The 18,605-nt window shown below is 31.1% G+C and overlaps 1 protein-coding gene across 10 annotated transcripts in view; it reads left to right on the top strand.

Annotated features, from left to right (window-relative positions):
• Positions 1–18,605, top strand: part of LOC139491274 (four and a half LIM domains protein 2-like) — an 86,604-nt gene that overhangs the window by 33,489 nt on the left and 34,510 nt on the right. For 9 of the 10 annotated variants that reach the window (XM_071278826.1, XM_071278822.1, XM_071278824.1 and 6 more), the window contains 4 exons: positions 4,428–4,513; positions 6,645–6,825; positions 9,391–9,624; positions 10,580–10,795. In XM_071278826.1, the coding sequence (XP_071134927.1) occupies positions 4,428–4,513; positions 6,645–6,825; positions 9,391–9,624; positions 10,580–10,795 (717 nt within the window). The other variant, XM_071278827.1, reaches the window with a different exon arrangement.

Here is an 18,605-nt window from a genome sequence, read left to right on the forward strand (position 1 = left end):
TTGTTTACATTCATTTTGGCCTTGAGCATCATTGAAAAGACACTAATTATCAAAATGTGCATCTGGTGCAATAGAATTGGTACAGTTCATGTTATAATTCTTTACAATTAATTATACTGAAACTCTCCTCCTCCCTGGGTTGAATTTATACATGTAATAAGTAAAATCACAAAATTACTGAACACAGAGGAAAATTCTAAACTGAAAGTTCGTAATCAAATGGCTCAAACAAATCAAACAAATGGATAACAACAGTCATATTCCTGATTTGGTACAGGCAATTTTTTATGTAGAAAATGGTGGATTAAACCTGGGTTTATAGCTAGCTAAACCTTTCACTTGTATGACAGTTGCATCAAATTCCATAAATGTATTTTAATTGTGTCATAGATAAAACTTATTCATTCAGTGTATGTTTACTTGCTTTGTTACATGTACTATGTCTTTTGATTGAGTTGATATTTCCATGTTGTGATGTCACACTGTTATTTCAGGTAAGGGTGAATGTTGGCACCTGTTAAAACATTGTAAAGTGGCTGCATTTATTTGTAACTGTCCTAAGTCAATGAGTGATGTACTAAATGTAATTTCTAATGTATGTTGTCATTACATTATTTATCCCCATCTTCTCAGAAATTTAATGGATACCAACTAAAGGGGGTCTCATTGGGGGGTTCTGATCTCGGATCCTACTTACTGTTTTGTCAGATTCCTGTATCCCGCTTACGCTATGTACGTATGCAATTCTCATTTTTTTGTAATCCCCTATTGCAGTAGACTTCATTTCCAGTTTTCACGGCACACTAATTTGACTTTCACGTGTCACCCTAATGAGACCCACACTAAACATTAACAATGATCTTAGAATTAAGGTATTTATTATACAAACTGCATGGTACTTACGATGGACCCTTAGGGTTTCTGTTACTCAGGAAGTATTGAATGATTTACAAAATACACTTAACATGCATTTTTCCCCATGAGGATACATGCTTTAAATAAGTAAGGGAGATAACTCCGAATTATTTGGATGTCTGTTGGTTACCCCACCATCCTAATTAGTTCTGTCTGTCTGTTATGTGTCATTTGGGGAATGATTGCCAGTTATGGTTTACAGTTAAGAAAATATTATGTTTTGGTATCAATAATGGAAACTGATACAAACTGATAGCTGCCAATAAGGATCAGCCATCTTTTATCAAATCTCTGATGTATCAAATTCAGTTGATGTAATTCCTTTTGCATTTAATCTTTTGAAATGTAGCAGGATTTGTTCTAAAAAAAAATATCTATTGTCAAAGAACTAGTTTGAATAGGCCTTTTATTCATCATTTCTTCTAAAATTAGCAATATTATTATAGTAAAAATCAAAATTTGTCATTATAATTTCAAAGTTTTTCCAGGATTAATGGCCACATTATATTTGCCAAACAAGTTTATGATGATCACATATTTAAAAGTCAAGCAAAATTGGTTTATTTATATTGACAAAACCTTCATATTTTAGACCTTAAACTGTTACTTATTTTTCTCTGTTCTTTTTCAAAAGTACCCAAAAATAATTTAAATAGAAAAAATGTCATAAAGGTTTTTGCGGTAATATAACAGTAATTCTTAATGTCAAGGACACAGAAAAAAACTTTGAAATAAACAATAAATTGATCTATAATGATTAGGGACATCTCGGTTTTTAGTATAAATATATGTCACATTAATTTGGTCAATATATGGAAATGTGTGAGGAAAATTTATTCAATTGAAAAAAAAATTATGGAAAAACTACTGCACTTAGTAATTGCTTGAGTAATTTGCATTGAAAAATTGTTCTGACATTGAAGGCCAAATTATCCATCGAATATAGATTTTCACCATTTTTACATTGAAATTAAAAGTGTTATTGCAATAATATCCAAACATGTCCTTCAAACATTTTTCTGATCTCCTGGATTCATTTCAAAATTAGAAAAATAAAATAAAATCAATTTTCTGTCCTACTGTTACAAAACAAATATATTTTTCGAGTGTAAATGTTTGTGTTAGTAATTTTTATTCGAAATTGATTTCTATAATTCAACTTTACATCTTGAGATCTGTAGAAAAAATAATTCAACAAGTTGTTTTGTGATTGATTAATTTAATGCTAACCAATACACCATAAATCATATTAGAAGATTCAATTTGTTTTTATTTTGTCAGAAAGTTGTTCCATGTGATGTATTAAGAGGTGTAAGTTGACAAATTGATTATTAGTTTTACAGAAGTCGTAATTAGATATGTCAGAAGAATATCTACGATTTAAATTGATTATAAATCAAGGAGTCCATGACCATCTCGAGAGAGAGAAAAGTCGAGGTTTCTACCATTTACAGCTGAAACACTCCTCTGGGTGCGGGATTTTCTCGCTGTATTGAAGAACAATTGGTAGCCTTCGGCTGTTTTCTGCAATTTGGTCAGGTTGTTGTCTCTGACACATACCCCAATTTCGTTCTTGATTTTATTTACTGCATAATGCAGCAGGGGTTTTAACACTTAGGTAGGATTAGCAACATTTTTTTCCAAGACTTTCTTTGCATGGCTTGTTCAAATTCCTGGAATGGTTAAATTTAACTCACTTAAATGTAAAATTCTTTTGTACACTTTTATGGGGGTTTCAAACTTCAAAGAATTGTAAAATACGAAAAAAGACAGCATCTTCTGTTGATTTACTTAAATTTACTCCTTTTATTAGAATATAAAAAAAGTCACTGGTTTTGATTATTGTTGAAGGCCATGTTGTCTTTTTGCTATTTGGTCTCTGGTGGAGAGTTGTCTCATTTGCAATCATACCACATCGTCTTATTTTTATATAAGACAGGAAAGATTTTGGTGGTTTTAGCCATTAGCTCTAACCAAATCTAAGAGAAATAGCATATGATATTAAAATGGGATTATGATGGCAGCTTAAGAGGTTATAGTACTTTTATTATACCGTATATCGGGTTATTTTTGCGGTGTAAAATTTTGCGGTTTTCAATGAATAAGGTAAAAATATTTTAGCAGATTGAATTTTTTTTATCAATACCTTTGCATGTACACTTTTAAATTGGTGAAATTTATTTTGGCGATTTTATTCTATCAGCGAAAATAAGCGAAAATTTACATCCCGCGAAAATAAACCGCTATACGGTAATACTTGTTTTTTATGTAAATTGTAGGTAGCTAAATGACCGTCTGCTGAAGGAAATAATTAAACAAATTATCTGTTAGATAAATTACTATTCATATAATGATGATGTTTTTCACATTATTGATATGAATGATTGAGGACAGTTAGTTCATATCTTTATATAAATCTAAATCACTTAATGATCACCTCCAAACTTCACAAGATAATCTCACCTCCAAATTCACCAGATAATCTCAGAAAGTGAATTATTTTCCACACATCATAGTATATATATATATAAGCATGTTTGAAGTTCTAGAAATTTTTGTCTAAACTTGTGAAGCTAAATCGTTAAAAAATCAAAGAGATGTGCAATCCATGGAAAAAGATGAAATAAATTTTTAGAAGGTAGAAACATTATATATTTCTTTAATTTTGTAACACCTGCATAACTAGTTATGCTTGGGTGGAATTTTTAAAGTTGTTAGTTTTTATGAATGTTCATCTTTTATGAATTAAAAAAATATTTGATGAGAAATGCTGACTCTGCATCTTTCAGTTCATAAGAAATTAGTATACATGTATGTATACAGTATGGCAAAATGTTTTAAAACAACACATTGAAACATCAGAGTTCTCTAAAAACTTATGAAAGTATCTTTTGTCTGTTTGGCTCTTCAAACAGAATTCAACAATGTTTCTAACAAAATTTTGAAGTTAAAAGAGGATGCATTCATGGTAACATAATCTTAAGACCTAAAGTTTAACAATGTGAATTATTAAAAGTGATGTCTTGTAAAGTTATATAAAGAACTGCTCCTAAGCCTTGTGGAATTTACCGTTGTCAGCAAACTTCATAAATGGAGAAAATTTTACATATGCCTCTTCAACAAGAATTGAAAAGTTCACAGCAAAGTGTTACTAACTGTATATATATGAATAAATTACAAACGAAAGTGAACCAACACCTGGTGAATCTGTAGTACTGTAGAGTCCATAAAGTGGATACCTCGGGTATGCAGGGTCATTATGATAAAAAACATAAAATGAAGAGTCTTATAACAACAACACTTTAGGGACTGCTGCAGAAATTTATTGATCGACATGTTTCGGTACCTAGGGCATCGTCATCAGGATAAAAAACAATACATAAAATCATGCTGATGTACAAAATCAGGTTGTAAAAATTTAAATGTCACAATGTTACAATATTATAAGACTCTCTACATATATAAATAAAGATCGATATGAAAATAATGAATTCATCTAATTTTTTTTCCAGGAGATCATAGTTGAAGAAGTTGATGAAGGACAGCCATGTTTAGCGTGTGTAGAAAGGTGTTCTGGATTTTCACGACACAAATGGAGGTACATGTTTATAAGATCTATATTCAGATACTATGGATTGATTTATCTTCATGGATACCATTTTTCGTGGTTTGAGGAAAACTTGAATATTTGTGGAAATTTTATTTTGTGGTTTTGGCAAAGTCTGCATTCATTCCTTTAGAAAATGTGTAATTTGTTGAATATTTCAATTCATGGTTTCCCTGTACCTACAAAAATGTGTATCCAACAAATATTAATGAATCCACAGTATGTCTGCATTTGTATTACTGGTAGAGCTAGAACACTTAAGTCTTACACATATTGTTTTAAGTTTTAACTAGTGATGTCGTATATCTCACGGGGCTTCATGGCCGAGTGGTCTAAGTAGTTACTACATTAATCACTAGCAAGTCAACACTGAGGTAGTGATTTTGAACCCAGCTAGTGCGGGGATGCACTTGACTCCAATCTAAATTGACCAGGATAGTCAGTTTTCCTAGCAAAGGTCATGGTTTTCTCTTGGCACTCTGGCTTCCTCCACCAATAAAAACTAGCCGCCACGAAATATCCCAAAAGCGGTGATTAAAAGTGGTATTAAAACACCAAAAATCAAATCTTACCTATACCTCACCTATTAAGCATGTAAACAGGGTCTTTAACAGTTAGGACTCTGGAGCCTGGTGGTCAGTGATTGTTGTTTGTTGATGTGGTTCATAAGTGTTTCTCAATCCTTGTTTTTATGCCCCATTTATGGGCATTATATTTTCTGGTCTATGCATCTGTTCATTCGTCCCTCTGTCATCTGTCTGTTTATTCGTCACTCTGTCCAATTAAAATTTTTGGTCGATGTAGTTTTTGATGTAGTTGGATTCCAATCAACTTGAAACTTAGTACACATGTTTCCTATGATATGTTCTTTCTAATTTGAATACCAAATTAGAGTTTTCACCCCATTTTCATGGTCCACTGAACATAGAAAATGATAGTGCAGATGGGGCATCTTTGTGCTATGGAAACATTCTTTTTAAAGCAGCAAGTTGGGCATCCATGTACTATGGACACATTCTTGTTTTAAAATGTTTTTGAGTAAGTAAAGTGTTTAAGAAAAATGTATACGTTTGAAAAATTCATTAATAGAAAATCTAAGTTAGATTTAGATGCAGATGTTATTTAATTAACAAAAACTATAATTTCCCATTTTCGATTTAACTGTTTTGTGAATAGTGACACATGTTGCTCAAGTAGTAGTCTGAAAATAGCTAACACCCACTGGTGATTTACTAAAGTGTTAAACATGTTAAAAGTAGAGAATCCTTCACTTAGTATCTAAAACATATGTATGATGTCATAAAATAATAATAAACATATGATGGACTCAAAATATAAAAACACAAAATCTAAAGAAAAATCCCCTTCAATTTATAGAGTTATCTCCCATTGGTAAGACTTAAATTCACTCTCTACTTATCATAGTATCTTTAATATATGTATGATGTCATAAAATAATAATAAACATATGATGGACTCAAAATATAAAAACACAAAATCTTAAGAAAAATCCCCTTCAATTTATAGAGTTATCTCCCATTGGTAAGACTTAAATTCACTCTCTACTAACCATAGTATCTTAAATATATGTATGTTGTCATAAAATAATAATAAACATATGGAGGACTCAAAATATAAAAACACAAAATCTAAAGAAAAATCCCGTTCAATTTATAGAGTTATCTCCCATTGGTAAGAATGCATATTGAAGAGGTTATAGTATAGTACTGTATATGCATATAGTAATACCCTATCTATTTGTTTTAAAAAAAACCTTAGTATATCTATTGATATGTGTTTCTTTAAATTTTTGTTCCATCCATTCAGTGAACAACAGACTGAAAATTTCTAGAAGCTTACAATTTGTAGTAAGAAAAATTAATGGATTCCACAATGCAATAGATTTTTTTAGAGATTTATAGGTTGTTGGTTGGCTTAAGTCTATATTGAAAGCCCTTACATGGTACAGGTAATTCATTTATTTTCATGGATACCAATTTTCTGGGTGGAGGAAAACTTTTAAATTTTGTGTGTGTTCATAAGTCTGTAGGCAATCTCATATAAAATAAAGTTATAAGCTAGACAAATTATGTTACGTAAAATGTATTTCTTATTCTTTTAGAAACACCTGTCAAAATTGCAAGTGCCCAAGGGAATTACATGACATATACAACTTAAACTTTGTTAATGTGCGAGATCGACTAGGATGGAAGCGGATTGATGATCCACTCAATTGTGCCACAAAGGAAGATACTGTATCGTTAGGGTATACCTGGGTACCACCAGCGTTAAGTCCTGAACAGGTAAACAATAGGCATGAAGATACTGTATCGTTAGGGTATACCTGGGTACCACCAGCGTTAAGTCCTGAACAGGTAAAGAATAGGCATGAAGATACTGTATCGTTAGGGTATACCTGGGTACCACCAGCGTTGAGTCCTGAACAGGTAAACAATAGTCATGAAGATACTGTATCGTTAGGGTATACCTGGGTACCACCAGCGTTGAGTCCTGAACAGGTAAACAATAGTCATGAAGATACTGTATCGTTAGGGTATACCTGGGTACCACCAGCGTTGAGTCCTGAACAGGTAAAGAATAGGCATGAAGATACTGTATCGTTAGGGTATACCTGGGTACCACCAGCGTTAAGTCCTGAACAGGTAAACAATAGGCATGAAGATACTGTATCGTTAGGGTACACCTGGGTACCACCAGCGTTAAGTCCTGAACAGGTAAACAATAGGCATGAAGATACTGTATCGTTAGGGTATACCTGGGTACCACCAGCGTTGAGTCCTGAACAGGTAAACAATAGGCATGAAGATACTGTATCGTTAGGGTATACCTGGGTACCACCAGCGTTAAGTCCTGAACAGGTAAACAAAAGGCATGAAGATACTGTATCGTTAGGGTACACCTGGGTACCACCAGCGTTGAGTCCTGAACAGGTAAAGAATAGGCATGGTTGGCCTCAGAGAAAACTGGTCTTTTAGAATGCACACTATACTGTGTTAGCATTTTGCAGCGAACTTTAAATTAGAAATAAGAAAATGTGGATATTATTGCCAATGAGACAAATGTCCACTAAATTCAATTTGATGCGGATTTAAGTAACTTTTGATCACTGTATTGCCTATAAAAGTGCTAAATCTATTAATTCAGCTATACATTGCCATGATATGAAAAAATGTAAAAAAAACAGAAACCAACGATATCAACTGGAATGCTGGCTTCTGACTTGGGACATGCACATTCAGAATATGGCAGGTTAATATAGAAATAAGAAGATGTATATGATTGCCAATGAGATAACTCTTCATCATAGACCAAATGACATAGAAATTAACAGATATAGGTCACTGTACAGCCTTCAACATTGATCAAAACCTATACCACATAGTCAGCTATAAAAGGCCCTGAAATGACAAATGTAAAACGAGAAATCTTTGGCCTGATTTCTGTACAAAACCATGAATAAAAAACAAATATGTAACACATCAACAAACTACAACCACTGAATTGCAGGTTCCTGATTTGGTACAGGCACATACAGTATGTGGCGGGGCGGGGTAAATATATTTGTGAACACTCAAAGGTATCTCTGACCTGGGACAGTAGTGTTTTAAGTCCATAATTTAAACTTAGAGATTAATGGATAGCATAGTTATAAGAGTGCATTAGAAAAACATAATGTTTCAAATATGATAATAAACTATATTGAATCAGTATCCAAAGAATGAAGGGCCTCGGTGGCTGAGTGGTCTAAGTAGTTACTACTGTAATAACTAGCCAGTCAACACTGAGGTTGTAAGTTCGAACCCCGCTCGTGTTGGTGCACTTGAATCCAATCTTGATTGACTAGGATTGTCAGTTTTCCTATCAAAGGTGACTTAGGTAGTTGGTTTTCTCCGGGCACTCCTGCTTCCTCCACCAATAAAAACTGGCCGCCATGAAATAGCCTAAATGTGGGGCTTAAAGTGGCGTTAAAACACCAAAAATCAAATCAAATCCAAAGCAACAACAAAAAGTAAGCATGGGGGAGGTTTTTTTTTATGTCAAAGTTCTCAAATAATTCAATTTTAAAATCTACTGACATGCTGCTATCATCATGAATTTACATCTTCGACATTTATGACAATCTAATTTATGACAATCTAATTTTAAAATTTAATGTCGTCGCTTGTCAAATGTGTACAGATGATCAATAAATTAGAGATGAAGACAACATTTGTTTAAAAATTGTTGAAATAGTGAATAGTGTGCACAAAAAGACAAGTTGTTTCTTGAAAGAAATAAAAATATTGATTAGATGAGAGAAGAAAAAAAAACAATTTGTTGTCCATATATTAATTGAACATTTTGACTATTTTGTTTTTTATGTCCCTTTTATGGGCATTATGTTTTCTATGTCCCATTTATGGGCATTATGTTTTCTGGTCAGTGCGTCTGTCCGTTCGTCCATTTGTCCATCCGTTTGTCTGTCCCGCTTTAGGTTAAAGTTTTAAGTTGAGGTAGTTTATGATGAAGTTTATGTTCAATCATCTTGAAACTTAGTAAACATGTTCCCTATGATATGATCTTTTGGGCATCCATGTACTTGGGACGCATACTTGTTCTTCCTTATATATTAACTTGAAATAATGGAAAAATGAAGATATGAAAAAGTGTTTTTTACTGAATTTAGTTTTTGATCTGAATAATATTTTTTTACATTGCATAAACCTGTGTTGATAATTTGCAGCATTCAGACCAATCAAAACAAGCTATCAACTCATTAGTCTGGATGTTTAAGTCTTTCCATTTCTACAATTTCCCCATTTTAAGTCATGTTATTAAATTATTACTATTTTTGTCTTTCATTGCAGGTAGAAGATTACATGGATCAACTCCCTAATCATAAAATTCCAAGAATTGGTTCAGCTGGTGAACGATACAGAGATCTACAATTAATACGACAACTGCCAAAACAAGACTTAGCTCATGTTCACTGTAGAATGATTCATAACGACATAGAAATAAAGGAATATAATATCTTTCGAGAACTACGTGACAGTATAGCTTTAGATATTGGACTTGTTAAAGAATCAGAACACGAAACGGTAAAGATATGCTTGAAAATTCGGAAAATACTAAATTAATCATCTTGCATTTAGCTTGTCTTAGAATGAATACAGTTAACTTCCTATTTTTCAAGAATTTCAGGATTAGTTTTCTTTTGTAATACCGTTGAATTTAAGCTGCTTTAAATTGAAATTTAAAATCCTTCTCAAAACGCACATAAATTCATCAGCACATTTTTTGGAGTTGCTTGAATAAAAAAAGTAATTTATTGTACTAGACTAATTTTTTGAGGGATTTTACTAAAAACTTAAATGTATGAAATGAAGTATGTGTAAACATGAATAAGACATTAACTCAAAAAAACCTAAAACGACATTAGGAGGTCGCTATGCATCTTAGAACAATGAACCAGTTACCATATAAATTATTCTGATTTCGATGAATAATTTTCAAAAATTTAAGGCTCGCTAGAAACTGAAAGAAGAAGAAAAAATACTTTTATTCTGATTGGTGACATGTTGTGAATATATTAAACAGAGAAATTTAAATAATTGAAACCAACTTACCCAGTACAAAAAAAAACAACCTCAAAAGACAAAAACATGAAAAGCATAAACAAATGTTATGTTTTCAGTATTTTGCTCTTTACAAATCTTGCGAAAAAACATTTTGATAAAAATCATTTATTGAAAATTAGGTCAAAAGGAAGAATATGAAATAAGAATAGCTCCAACTGATGTGAAAAAAAGTGAACAATAGTCTTTTCTCTCATAAATCCAACTCATCATGAACAATAACTTGTCTTGAGGAAAGAATAGGTAGTAAAATGAATAGTTTGTAAATATGTATCTGAAGCAAGCCTCCGGTTGCTGGATTTTCTCACTGTATTGAAGACCTATTGTTGGCTTTTGTCTGTTTTCTGCTCTTTGGTCAGGTTGTTGTTTCTTTAACACATTCCCAATTTCCATTCTCAATTTTATTGATATTTTACAGAGTTGTTATCACTGCCATGGAGAAATACAAGGAGAGGATTTAGTTGTCTTTGCTCCCAAGTTTGGTAAAGATGTATGTTGGCATCCTGCTTGTTTTGTATGCACCACTTGTGAAGAACTCTTGGTGGATTTAGTGTATGGATGTCATGCCAAACAACTTCTTTGCGAAAGACATTATGCAGAAAAAATACGTCCAAGATGTCCTGCCTGCGATGAGGTAAGAGATTTGTTAAAAGCAAGCTATGAATTTTGTAGGATAATACAGCTCATATTGAACTAGCCTTTTAGGAGGGTGATAATGGGGGTACCTTCATGACAAATAACAGTAAAAATTCTTGCCAAATGATGTTAATGGTAATTTTTGGTGTATGACGATAAAATATGCACTTTCTTTTTTACGATAAAAAAATCTATTGATTTTGACGAATCACATTAAATTTTTTCCAAAAATAACGGTAACGATAATTATTTGAATCCTCTGACAAATAAGATAAGGATATTTTGATGAATCTTGGTAAAATTTAACACTAACGGTAGCGGAAAATGGCTGTTTGATGCCTGACTGTAAAGGCATTACTACTCTCTTCTAGTTGTCAGGCAAGGCAAACTAGTACATTGGGCATGTTATTATGTATATAAGCAAGGAAAGCATAGCTTACCGAGTATGCATTACCAAATATATTGCTCAGTAGTTGTGAGTTTGAAACCTGCATATGGCAGGTGCGTTTGACTCCCATCTTAATTGAATAGGACTGTTTGTTTTTCTCCAGAAGATTGGTGGTTTTCTCTGGAACTTTGGCTTCCTCCATCAATAGAAACTGATTGTCACTATATAGCAATTAGATGCTGCAAAATCAAACAATTTATCAATCAATCAGTTGTCAAATCAACCATGGTGTTATAGGAATCTTGTACCAAAGCCACCAAACCATGAAAATAGATACAATGAAAAATTAGATTAATTTTAATTTACTGTGGATTCAATTATTTTCGTGGGTACCAATTTTCGTGGATAAGGGAAAACAACATGTTAGTGAATATTTGATTTCGTGGTTCTGATGAAGTCTACATAGAAGTCTACAGAAAATTTGTCATTCGTTGAACATATAATTTCGTGGTTCACCTGTAGCCACCAAATGCACGAAAATTGGTATCCAACGAATAATAATGAAGTACTTATTGTCTAGGTAGGTAATAAATAAATAAATTGACACTTCTCATGTTTCTCATTAAATGTATCATTATTAGTTCTGTGTAATTATATTAATTACATCATATGGCATTAGTTTGAGGAACAAAAATAGATCTCTTTGAAGTTGAGTATGTTATTCTGTTAAAAAAAACTTAAGTTAAGAGGTTGCTCATCATCTTCAATAACAGAACATATTTGTTGTATAAATGTATTCTCAATAACAAAAACTGAAAATTATTACAATCTAGACATTCTTTTATTATCATTTCCTTTGAGATTTGTATAAATAGAGCTAATAATTAGTAAAGTATAAGTAAAACATGAAATAATTGATAAAACCTGTCTGTAGAACCTGAGTTAGCAATCTCTTTCTCAAATGAAGAATAATTGCTAATTTTATATAGAAAGGGGAATAACTCTAATTGTCTTGGTAATTTAACAAGTGTATAAAAATCCAATTCAAAAAATAATATTCATGAGATTTTCTTGATCTTAGTTTTTAATACTTCTGTCAGTTAAACAAAATGACTTTCCAATACAAGTTAACTATTTTACCTTTGGATCTTCTTAACTTAAAATTTAAAAATTCTTGTCTATATGTATTTCTTTTGAAAGGATGAAATAAGTGCACAAAGATTTATATTTTAATAGTCATAACATGATGAAATATTTTATTTTGTTGCCCACTATTTCCAGCTTCAGCAACACATTGAGATTTGTCGCCTTTGGTGATGTTGATGATGTTGCTTAAAAGTTTGTTAATCTGCAACTCTGTGAAAAAGTCTCAAAAAATTTCAAGCAAACTAGCCTTTATTCTTCTACATGATATTAAGGTCTTAATCTGTTATTTTGATTTTTTTATCAGTGAGATTTTTTTTGGGTTCTCTAATACCATATATGGAATGAAGACATTTCAACTTTTATAATCAGTAATTCCTTGAAAATGGGACTGTAAATTCAGAAATTATTGAATGCATTTATTGTAATAATTGTGATTTTTGAAATATTGACAAAAAAATTGAGTTTGAGTTAATTAGCCTTGAAAACAAATATTATCTTTAAGGTACATTATAGGCTCAAAAGCACAATTTGAAGATGATGTAAAAAAAATAATGATTTTGTGCATTTTCAAACCTAGTTGAACTCCTCATATAATATGAATAAGAATGAATGACCAATGTCAACATTTCAGTTTCTGGACAAGTCTTTCGAGTCATAAAACAATATCTTGTACTTTTAACTTGGTTTGATAATTTCTGTAGAGCTTAAGTTTTTTGGTCAATCATTCAAAGGTCAAGGCCACAAAATTAATTGATATATTGAAATGGGGGCACAATTAAAGCTTCCAATAATATCTTGAACAATTTGGCTAACCTTCATAGATTAAAATTTTGGGGAAAGTTTTGTTTGTAGACAATTTGTTTTGTGTTATGTATCAGATCTTTTCCAATCTTTAGTGCCTTCAGTTAAAATAACGTTTATTAGTAATGAGGTCAAGGTTAATGGATAATATCTCTTGAACTTTGCATACAATCATTAAAAAAAATAGTTTGAAAATGTCCCTTTGGGAAGATCCTATTGATTTGATGTGATCATGTCACTAGAATGAAGTTTTACCAGATTTTACTGATGACAACTTTTCAAATTTATATGTTCTACCTTAGCCAAAATAATATCTTGAAAATATCCCTTGGAAGGAAAGAGAGCCTAACTCAATTTTTTTACTCAGTAAAAAGGAATTTAATTGTAGAGAAGTTTCTTTCCAGATAATATTTTTCATTCGTAACTCGGATATTTACCAATCTTTAGTGAATAGGCTCTTTGATGTAAAAAAAAAAAAGAAGGATATTTTAGAATTTGAGGTTACCTAATAAAAGGTCAAGGTCACAAGAGCAATTTTGTCAAACTATTGTTTGCTTATAGAATCTTTTAATCCATACATACACTGATTATAAATGTACCTTGGAAAGACAAAAATGAAAGAAGAGAAAAGAAAAAAATTCTGGAAAACTTTCTTTTAATACAAATCCAGAAGAGCACAGAAATAATCTTCAGTTAAAACAGCAGAAACTTAGTTTTTTAAATAAGAAAAGAACACAAATTGAATCAACAACAAAAGGAATACATAGAAATGGCATTTAAGACAAAAACATCTTAAATTGGGGGAGGGTGTGACCAAGGCAGCATAACGAGGAGTACTTGTAAAAAGTCTATTCATTATCCATATATTTAGCTTCCAAGTTATTAGTGATTGCTCGCTTTATAAATGGATAAAAGTAGTATTGATTTTCTAAGCTGATAATTTTTTATATCAAATCAATCTTGCTGATAACTTTTAATTGAAAAATCAATGGTTATAAATATATATCAGTATCAGTATGGAATAAGTATGTTGCATGTCTATATACACTTTTAAAACATTAATAGTATGTCGGTCACTATATTTCTATTGCCTGAGAAAATTAATACTTTATCATTCCAGTTGAACAATTTACACCTAAGGTATTGTAAATAAAAAACAGACAGGAAAAATAATGCCATTTTTTTTATACAATAATGAAATACATTGTTGTAATTATATGGTTAAAGCCCAAAGGTAAATAAGACAGATTCAATTAAGCATGACAACAGAAGACTTTACATACTGTATAGGTAGTATTAGTAGGATGAGGGATTACCAATTAGATTTTACCCTGTGTAGGGCCGGAGACAGGTGTTACCTGGATAAACTTTATCTCTTGTAGAATGTGAAGTGGTCTAAAAATACAGTACTGGCATGGCTGTAACTTCCTTACTGTAGCTGTTACATGTAGAGTGATTTAAAAATAAAGTACTGGCATGATCATACCTTCCTAACTGTAGGTGTTTTATGTTCAGTGGAAGTGTGAATGAATGAACATTCTTAGAGTGTTCAAATACAGTTCTTCATAGGCTGAAGTTGTCGTAAAATACAGTTCTTTAAGGGCTGAAGTTTTGAGAAATATAAAGAATATGTAATTTTGAATATACGTTCTTAATTTTTTTAACTTTAATTTCATATGATCAGTCTAGGGTTTGCCATTCCAAAATATGGCCTTATATGGTCAGGATAAAACACATATTTTCTTTGATCCATCAGTCTAAAGCATGATCTATTAAAGTGAAATTGTTGTGGTTTGTTTTTTTTGCAACTTAAAAAAAAGAAAGATAAACAGTCAATAATTGAGGCTGTCATATGTGTTTTAATTAAAAACAGAACCAATTAAAAGAAGCATGATCGAAAAAAAAAAATATATACCTTATTTTCTTTTGTGTTTGTTTAAATGAATATATGTCATTTGATAAAAAAAATTAGAACAAAACCATCAATATCCCTTTGACCTAGTTCTTACCTATGACATACATTTTCCATGAATAATTAAAATGTAGGCTGGACACTTAAATCAATAAACAAGATAGTTTACAACAGCTTAGTACTGTACTTTCTATCAGACACTGAATGAGTCATTCCGGTTTAATGATTTTACTACTATAAATTTTACCTGTATTTAAGAAGTGATTTTATTTTCAAAAAGTTTTAAAATGGGTGACTTGAAGATGTCAGCTGTCGAATCCACGACAGACATGGATGTATTTAAACGATTGGAAGAAGAAAAAGCTCCACAGGTATTTAATATGAACATATTGTTTGATGATATTTGAGAAAATTTCATTCAGAAATTTGAATATTGATCTTAATGTTTACTTCTACTACAAGGGGATTAACTTTCGTAATCTTCTGTAATTTAATAATAACAATACTTAATATGTCAAGTTGATTTAAGGAATCCTATTCAAAGTCTGCGATCCTTGAAAACAGATTGTAAAATATGTGATTTGGCTTTAGATTAAAAAGGGGTACATACAAAATGACACAACTTTAAGATGAGGAGTGTTTTCCAAGGATTGGTACCTGTATTCATTGATTTTAAATACTCTGATAAATATGCAAAATATTGCATGTTCCTGAATAACTATTTTTAGGGTATTCATAAAAGGTCAACATTTTCTTCGAAGCCCATTGTTGTTGTTTTTTTTATTACATAATTTTATTCACAAACTTATATAGTAAATCAGATAAGTTTTACAAGTATGAATACATGCAAGAAACAAATATTTCAAGTTGTTGAATGGCAATGCCTTTATTTGCGTTTTGAAAGTCAAATTAAAATTTACAATGCGTTTAAGTCATATTTATTATAAGGGTTTCAATTTATCATTAAAATACAATTGATATTATATAACATTTATGTTAAAATATAGAGTTATAAAATGGTGCTTTTTGTACCAAGTTTTGTTTTCATAAAAATTATTCCTTTAAAGATGACATATAAGGATTATGGAATTCTGGCCCTAGAGATAGCTATCAGTTGAGTTGGAGGAAATTGGTCGACCTCAGTGCGATAAGGGAACAACTTGTTTGGTCCCTACCAGAATAAAGGGAAAAGGGGGGTGTAATTGTGACAAATTTAAAAAAAAAATTGTAATGATACAAATTAAATTTCATTATATCTTTTAAATTTTACAAGCTTTAATCAACATATTAATTAATTAAGATTCTGAATCTCAAGATGACTTCTAACGAAAATTGGTAGAAAAATTCAATAACTTGAAGGGAAAGATAGAATTTAAACTAATAGAACATTTTTAAACAGGCTGTAGTCTGTCATGCTTAGCAGTAAATATTGCAGTTGGCGCAAAGGCAACAAATATCTTGTATTTAACACACTAAGGATTGATAATTGTTTCAAGTTTTTAGCAGTAGGAAATTCCTGTGATATGAATCACTAAATTTGAATAGAAGATGGAAAATAATCAGACTTATATTATTTGTGTAATTATAAGTTCATCCTCAATTACCTACCCTTGATTGTATCAAACTTTTCTGATAGAAAGTATTTTTCAGTATTTACTTTATATAAAAAGAAATAAGTTTGATCCGCAATCTGAAGATAAAAAGCTTCCTTATAATGTACTTAAAACATGTGGCTAGCATGTCAACTTGTCACAAATTATTTTAGTGTGTGATTAAATGTAAATAAGAGTCTACTTCAAGATAAGAGAACATGAAAGACTGATCTTTTAACCTTGATAGTTTTTTGTAAGCAATTGCAGGAAGCAAATACTAAAAATTCAAAGATTTCTGAAATTAAAAAATACTCCAAACTTTAAGTGTATTCAGATGATGACACATTCCTTACCTCCCCAGCTAGACAAAGTACTAAAGTTCTATTTTATGATTTTTCTATACAGTTTATATCTCTCCTAAAACCTCTTTAAGTAAAGAAAAAGTATTTATTTTGAAAGATTAAGTAAAAATCTTGGATTTAACAGACAATTGTAAATGTTTAAGTACTCTGTCAAAATTATTTAAACTTCTTTGTAAAGTCTAAAATATGAGTATTTGACTTTTTACCTAATTGTGAAGGTGTGTTGATTTATAGTTATGTGATGAAAGAATGTAGGGTTTTAATTCTTCCTTTTAAAACTTTATTAATTTACAATAACCTAACAACTTTGGTCAAGCCTCTTTTGAACAGCAAAGTAAATATGTACAATGGGGTGTCATATCTTCTGTCAAAATAATAAAAATTTACTGCTTTATTATCATGTAATTTGTCACATATACCTGGGAGGATTCGGAGATACAATTGTCCGATAAAAAGTAACAGGTGACCTGCAGGTGAAAAGTTTGACCTGTGTTCCCATTAAAAGATGTAGATAAATAAAAGTGTAATAGTGGTCATTAAGACCTTTATCTTTTGTCTGTTTTTTTTAATGATGTATTTTTTTCAATGGGCAGAAAAATGGGTTGACTGATGTCTTATTTGCTTATATATACATAGCCAAAAGAACTGAGATCTTTTGTCTTCACTATATGTTATTTCTGTCTGTTTGTTGTAAAACAAATAGCTATTTCAACAGTCTTTTGAAATCCAGTGGCGGATCTAGAAATTTTCATAAGTGGGGTCGTCCTACTGACTGCCTAAGAGGGGGCCCTCTCCAGTCATTCTTCACTGATTTCCTATATAGTCAATCTATTTTTTCCAACAAATATGGCTCTGAAATCAATGGAATTATTCAAAAACATAGCTAGACTAGTATAGATTGATGTTTTTATCAAATTCACCATTTTGTTATGGCTTATGGAAAATAATGTCAACCAGAACAGATTTTAATTCCTTCTTCAACTTTTTTCCCCTCTGAAATCTGTGCTTATCATGTAGAAGGAATGCTATGGACACAACAAGTTATCTGTATTTTACTCTGTTGGAGAAACATCAGACTTGACGGATGTATCATGATTAAGACACCCACTATATATATAAAGACATGTGCACTGTTTTGTGCTAGATAAACCTCAATTGAATAATATGTGAAATCAATTTATTTATTTTGATAATTCTTTACCCTATCTGAATCAAATGTTGAGATATTGTGTATTTAAGGTTGGTTATATAAAAGTCCTTTTTAACTTTGCTTAAACTGCCCAACTAGATCTCCTAATCAACTTCATAGGAATAATCTCTGAAATGATTTCTTATTTTCTGCTGTTTATGACAGCTGTTATTATAGGTAGCTATCGGATCCATTTGTCCCTTATAAGAATTTGCTTTTGTTCAAAAATTTTGTTCTTATGATTAAAATTATCATGTCAATATTGAAAATCTAGACATGTAAGTGAATGATTTAGGCACTTTAGAACTTTTTATTCATACACTCCAATGTTGCCACCATTTGGTACTGCACCACCCTGAAAGAAAACATTCAATCGTTAGCTATTTTGTATGTTTCCTCTCTAGGTATTGTAAACTCA

The sequence above is a fragment of the Mytilus edulis genome, chromosome 10 (genome assembly GCF_963676685.1).
Source record: "Mytilus edulis chromosome 10, xbMytEdul2.2, whole genome shotgun sequence".
Classification (NCBI taxonomy): domain Eukaryota; kingdom Metazoa; phylum Mollusca; class Bivalvia; order Mytilida; family Mytilidae; genus Mytilus; species Mytilus edulis.